Below are 6,796 nucleotides of genomic sequence, written 5' to 3'. Positions count from 1 at the left end.
CAGGAAATCTCTCCTTCGTGGAGCTGTCTGGAGCAGTTTAGGTGTAAAAAACAAACAGAGAGCAGGTCTCATTAGAGCGATGATTTTAGGATAGAGAGGTGCAGAGCTCTGGGGACACTTACAGAAGGAAGAGCTAAACTGGCTTGAGGGAGTTGGAGAAGGCTTCCTCATGTGAGCTGAGACCTAAAGAAGAAGGTCAGTGGGATGGGAGGTAAGCAGGGATATTCCGGGCAGAGGGAGCAGCCTGTGTGAAAGCCCAGAAGCAAGTGCGAATGCAGCGGAGAGGCTGGTGCCTACAGCTAAGAGACTAGAAGGCAGTTGGACCACTGGCCATTACTGTACACAGCCTTCACTTTCCTCCCCTCCATGCCTTGGTTCTTGTTGCTGTCTCCACTTGAGCTGACATCCTATGCACCCTTTAGACATAGCTCAAATGTCACCTCCTACATAAAGCCTTTGCCCATCCATATTAGGCAGAAGCAATGCATCTCATAACGCTTCCGCACTTTGGATGTAGCTGATGTGTGCGCACCTACCTTCTCCCCGACTGGATCACAGCGTTTGTGCCTCCTTCACCTTTGTCTCCCCAAAACCCAGCATAGTACTTTCATCTGTGTTTAGTAAATGTTTGCTGCAAGACGCTTGCCACCAAAACCTTATTAGTCCAGGAGAGTGACAGTCAAGCCACCAAGAACATCACCATCGAGCCCTGAGTTAGGAGAGCATCTTTTCTGAGGTATGTTGTCCCAGAGCCTGGCGCTGGGCTCCCTGTGCAGACTAGAGACAACAGCAGAGTACCCGCGAGCCACCAAAAACCATTATTTAAATAAAGAATTTGATGTGTGAAATTTCAGAGTGCATTGATATAGTCATCATAGGAAAAATCAGAACTGTGTTGGGTTTCCTCTTATTTTGCAGTTTATAATTGTTCTTATTTTGAACTACGTATTGTAGGGCCTGGAGGTCGGGGTTGCTCATAATTTCATTGCTTCAGCCTCTAAAGAGCTTCAAACTGCCCCTCTGAGACCTCCTTCTAGCAGCATCTGAAAACTCTCTCACCTCAGAGGAAAAAAAAAAAAAAAAGTGGAGATTCTATTCTTTCTCAGTTCTGCCAATTTAAGGCATGATTTCAGAGAAATCTCTAAGCCATTGTGTGTCTTGCTTCCTGCAATAGGAAGGTGGAAAGAATAACTATTTAGCACCTCATGACTGGTGAGAAATAGCTGGCGGTTAATTAATCAATGCAAAGGGTTTTTCAGATACTGTTTTCATTACTAATGCCCCATTTTCAATTGGTGACAGCAGAAGGCCCAGGGGTTGATGGAGGAAGGCATTTCAACAGCCCGGGGTGGAGCCAACTTTCCCCCTCTACAGTGGGGGAACATGGGGAGGGAGTATACCACCCTACCAAGGCCCTCCACTTCCCCAGGGTCTCACTGCAGCACCTGAAGCAATGATGTTTCTCCAGCCCCAGCCCTGTGTGCCCTTTGTAAAGACGCATTTGTTTTGAATTAGTCAATTCTACTGGAGCACTCAGTTGTTACAAATAACCCATTTACCCTCACCCTCTCTTGTGGAGTTATCCCAGAACAAATGTCTTTTCATTTTTAAAAAACAGTTTATCCTATTATTATTTTGAATACATACTGAGCACCTTTATATCTTTTGCCTAATGAATGTTAGTATGATTATATTCTGTTGTATGATTGGAGATATGTTTCTATGATTTCAGAAGCAAGGTTATACAGTCACTCCAAAGATGACCCACCAAATTTAGAAGTCCATTTAAAAAAATGTCTCTACAATGTACTGCAAACCCATTTCTTTAATAATCACTTATTAAGTGTCCGACCTAAGAGCCCTGGGGATGGTTAGGATTATAAATGCATATAAAATATGGTCCCTGCCCTCAAGGAGCTGACTGCAGGATTATTATTCCTCCACTAGGAGTATATAATCTCTGTGTTTTGCTCAACATTTCCCACTGTTGTTGTTTTACTTATTTCAAAACTCAGGACCTATAGGCAGTCCTAAAACAGGTCCATGTTCCCTGATGTTGCCTCATCGACCTTTGGCAACCCTTTGGCAACGCCTGGACAGCCGAAGGTCTGGAGCCGGAAAGAACAGGTCTATCCCTCCCCTGGGAGACCTACAGCAAATGGATTCTAATGACAAAGCCTATGACTGTTACTCTTAAGCCCTCGGTGAACTACTAACACACCATTTCTCTTTTGTGGCTTCCTCTGACCTTTAGATTTGTCCAGCAAACTACAGCACTTAAGCTCTTTCTTAATCATTACTTAAACTGATTCTTGTAACTACACAGTAAGGCATTAAATGTGTTAACCCCACATTGCAGATGGGAAAAACTGAGGCTCAGAGACGTTAAGTCATTTGCCCAAAGGTCACCCAACAGTAAATGGGAGCTTAAAACTCCAGGCCTTTGGAGAGCTCTAGTGTTGCACTACCCCCGGCCTCACTGACAAGTCTGGTGTGTTCAAGCCTGTGCAGTGACCATTGGCAAAAAGTTGATTTAATCATTTGCCCTTTTTCATGATATAGGTAGAAAGCTTTCAGTTTGGAAGGCATTTTCCAAAAATAACTTTTAACATCTTCTTGACTTTACTTTCAACTTAATCTCTGACCTGTTTCTAACTTTGGACATGGGGGGGGGGGGCTTCTGAATGTGCACAGGTGGATGAGGGAAGCCCCCTGCCTCACGGTAGATATCTCAAAGCCGAAGAAATGCAGAAAGGATTTTTGTTTGTTTGGTTGGTTGTTTTAACATCTTTACTGGAGTATAATTGCTTTACAATGGTGTGTTATTTTCTGCTTTATAACAAAGTGAATCAGCTATAAGCAAGAGGGATGTATATGCAGAAAGATTTTTAAGGACACTATTTACATAACAAAATGAGCCAGAGAAAGCCATCTGAGACACTATTTTTCTCAAAGGTCAGACCCTGCTTGATTTGTTAACAACCAGAAACCTGAACTCAAATATCATCCACTAAAAGAGTTTTTCCCAGTGAAAGAGCGAGTGGGGTCCATGAGTCTAAGACAGTTAAGGACCTTCAAACATGAAAGAAAATTATTTGGGAGCTAAAAGTAAAGAAGCAATGGATAAACTTAAAAATTTTGGAGTTCTCCCAATTAAACAATAAATGAGACAAATGGATTGCTCTAGCCTCCTGCTTTCTATAGTTCTCTTGTTGAGATGGTAATTTAAATTGTAAAATCCCAAAGTCAATTGTAGATAACTACCTATCACAAGTATAAATCTACTGGGGAGGCTCAGCCCCCATAAATACAGTTGGCTGGAAGGGACCCACGAAATACCCACTGCTATGAAAAAATTTAGTACCCCGCATAGGTGACATCACCAATAAGCAAAATTAAACCCATTTTATTCACAGGTGTACATTTTTTGTGCCATCATATGTACGTGGTTAAAAATGATGTTCAGTAGAAACTCACTCAAAACCAAAACTGAAAGAAAATCAGTTGCTATTTTAGCATTACAACAAGGAAATGCAAATTTAAGGAAGAAATTCTCATTGGCACAGTTCCTTGGTGACTAGGTATTAAAACATATTTGGATACAAGACACCCCACTGTTTGGGGAGCTCCACAACACATAAGGTGTGAGTTACAGCTGAATTTCCTGCTCGTTTTTGCTTCTCAGTTTCTACCCCTTAAAAGTTCATGAAGATAAATCTTGAAATATTTGACAAGTGTCACGTACGGAAATTATTCAGTGTCTTACTATCTTCTCCCTGGGGTGAATTACCTCCCCTGCCCTTCACTACCAAGGGCATTTGTTTAATCACAGAATCTTCATTTCTCAAGAGATATTTGCTGCTTCTTTTTATCCCCCCCCCACCTGACGTCACAATCCTCTGTCACAGGACAATCATTTCCATAGCAACCAACTGTGATGTCACAATTGGGGGCGGGAGGAGAGTTCACAAAGAGAAAGAGAAGGTTTTCTTCTCCAGGCTAAGGCTTCTGAGATTTAAAACCACTGCTTCACCAATCAACATATTTTAGCAGAAAAACTCCGTGACAAAGCTGCATTTCTTCAAGGTCTCAGCTGTGACACACAAAGCATTTCAGCAGAAGTGTAAGGGCTGTGTGTTGTGGGTTTGGGAAGGGATAGAGATTTTTATTTCATTCCATTCTAATTCTATGCCACTGTTATCTGCCAGTAAAACACATTAAACATATTCCAGAAAGAGTGGATTTAGTCGATGAAAAATGTGTCTCCTGAGACCAGAGAAGGTACATTTTCTGTCTTACTATCATTTCCATAATAGGAACAATGTTTACATTTCCTCAGCCCATGCAGAGCCTCTAATGTATTCATGTGCTTTCACTCTCCAGAGGCAGGAATTGAGGTATTTGAGATTTTATTTTTTTAGCTACTGCATCAAGCACTTAAGATCTGACAATTGTGATGTGTATTCTCACTTGGTATTAAAAAATAAAAGCTTCAGTGTTTGCATTTGATTAGTCTCTCGGCTTGGTGGCTAATTAAGCAGCAACAGGGAAAGCCACTTTCTTCAGAAACAGAGCATCTTGGTTTATGTAGTGTAAGATTATTGACAGGTAGAGCCACATAATTTTTATTAAACTGAAGAGATTAGCTCTGCTGAAGAATTTCACCGTGACAGCAAACTCTAGCTGTAATAATGATACCTGACACTTCTCAAACTCACTACAGGAGCCCAAATGGTCTCTTTTTCTAAATATTCTTTCAGCTCAAGTAAGGGAAGAGCTTCATTCAAACATTTAGCATATTTATCTGAAACTGAGTGTGCACGGGGATTTTTTCTCCCTTGTAGAGGTGATGCAAAATCAGCATAAATATTTGTAATCTGTGCGCTTTAGCTATTCTCTTACACTATAAATGATACACCCTGTCTTTCCCCCAGTTGGTTGAAATGCTAACCAGCTTTTCTCCAGATAGAGGCCATGTTGCCCACAGGAAGTCATCAGCAAAGTCCCTGGAAGCCTGGAGTGGTGTGCAATTTGTTCATTTAACATGCATAAAATTGTTTCCTATTCCCCCAGACTCAAAATATCTCGCGGTTTTAGGACCGGGAAGATTGAAAAGAGATGAGAGGGAAAGAAGGATAAATTTTGGAAAGGAAAAACTTCCATATTCCACGGACTGAAGCAAACTAGAAAGAGCCTGTACTTGAAAAGAGGGGGAAACACTTTTAGAACACTAAGAGGGCAACAACTGAAGTCTATTTACATACTTGGGGGTGGGGTGGGGAGGATTAATTAGTTAACGTTTGGCAAAGGGTGTCTTGAAGACGAGTTCTGCGGAGGTGCTATTCTCACTTATTACTGTTATTAATTAACTGGGTGCATGCCAAACAAAAATCAGCCTCACGGTCTGCTTTCATTTCTTAACACCATATGCGATGTATTTTGCAGGAGTGATTCGGGAGAGTTATCTCAAAGGCCACGACCAGCTCGTTCCTGTCACCCTCCTGGCCATTGCGGTCATTCTGGCTTTTGTCATGGGAGCCGTCTTCTCGGGCATCATCGTCTACTGCGTCTGCGATCACCGTCGCAAAGACGTGTCCTCCGTGCACCGCAAGGAGAAGGAGCTCGCCCACTCGCGCCGCGGCTCCATGAGCAGCGTCACCAAGCTCAGCGGCCTCTTTGGGGACACCCAGTCCAAAGACCCCAAGCCGGAGGCCATCCTTACACCACTCATGCACAACGGCAAGCTCGCCACTCCCAGCAACACCGCTAAGATGCTCATCAAGGCTGACCAGCACCACCTGGACCTGGCTGCCCTGCCTACCCCAGAGTCCACCCCGACACTGCAGCAGAAGCGCAAGCCCAACCGCGGCAGCCGCGAGTGGGAAAGGAACCAGAACCTCATCAACGCCTGCACCAAGGACATGCCCCCCATGGGCTCCCCCGTGATCCCCACCGACCTGCCCCTTCGGGCCTCCCCCAGCCACATCCCCAGCGTGGTCGTGCTGCCCATCACGCAGCAGGGCTACCAGCACGAGTACGTGGACCAGCCCAAAATGAGCGAGGTGGCCCAGTTGGCACTGGAGGACCAGGCGGCCACCCTGGAATATAAGACCATCAAGGAACATCTCAGCAGCAAGAGTCCCAACCATGGGGTGAACCTGGTGGAGAACCTGGACAGCCTGCCCCCCAAAGTCCCCCAGCGGGAGGCCTCCCTGGGTCCTCCCGGAGCCTCCCTGTCTCAGAACGGCCTGAGCAAGCGGCTGGAGATGCACCACTCCTCGTCCTACGGGCTTGATTATAAGAGGAGCTACCCCACGAACTCGCTCACGAGAAGCCACCAGGCCGCCACGCTCAAAAGAAACAATACTAACTCCTCCAATTCCTCCCACCTCTCCAGAAACCAGAGCTTTGGCCGGGGAGACAACCCACCCCCCGCCCCGCAGAGGGTGGACTCCATCCAGGTGCACAGCTCGCAGCCCTCGGGCCAGGCCGTGACTGTTTCGAGGCAGCCCAGCCTCAATGCCTACAACTCACTGACCCGGGCGGGGCTGAAGCGCACGCCCTCGCTAAAGCCGGACGTGCCCCCCAAACCTTCCTTTGCCCCCCTTTCCACCTCCATGAAGCCCAACGATGCGTGTACATAATCCCTGGGGGAGGGGTCAGGTGTCGAACCAGCAGGAAACGCTAGGCGCCCGCTCAGCTCAGCAAGGTTCTCGGCTGCTGAGTACCCACCCGACCAAGATGGCCGCGGCGGCGCCCAGGACTCTGGGTCCTCCCCTGGGACGCGGGGGGCGGG

General features: G+C 45.8%; 1 protein-coding gene across 3 annotated transcripts in view; it reads left to right on the top strand.

Annotated features, from left to right (window-relative positions):
* Positions 1 to 6,752, top strand: part of SEMA6A (semaphorin 6A) — a 129,062-nt gene extending 122,310 nt beyond the window's left edge. For 2 of the 3 annotated variants that reach the window (XM_007451222.1, XM_007451221.1), the window contains one exon: positions 5,446 to 6,644. In XM_007451222.1, the coding sequence (XP_007451284.1) occupies positions 5,446 to 6,644 (1,199 nt within the window). Of the gene's footprint in view, positions 1 to 5,445 lie in introns of all 3 variants that reach the window. The other variant, XM_007451223.1, reaches the window with a different exon arrangement.
* Positions 6,753 to 6,796: the final 44 nt, after the last annotated feature.

Source organism: Lipotes vexillifer, unplaced genomic scaffold (genome assembly GCF_000442215.2).
Source record: "Lipotes vexillifer unplaced genomic scaffold, Lipotes_vexillifer_v1.1 scaffold91, whole genome shotgun sequence".
NCBI classification, from domain to species: Eukaryota; Metazoa; Chordata; class Mammalia; order Artiodactyla; family Lipotidae; genus Lipotes; species Lipotes vexillifer.
The sequence above is the reverse complement of the archived record's forward strand: the minus strand, read 5'-3'. Positions and strand labels throughout refer to the sequence as shown.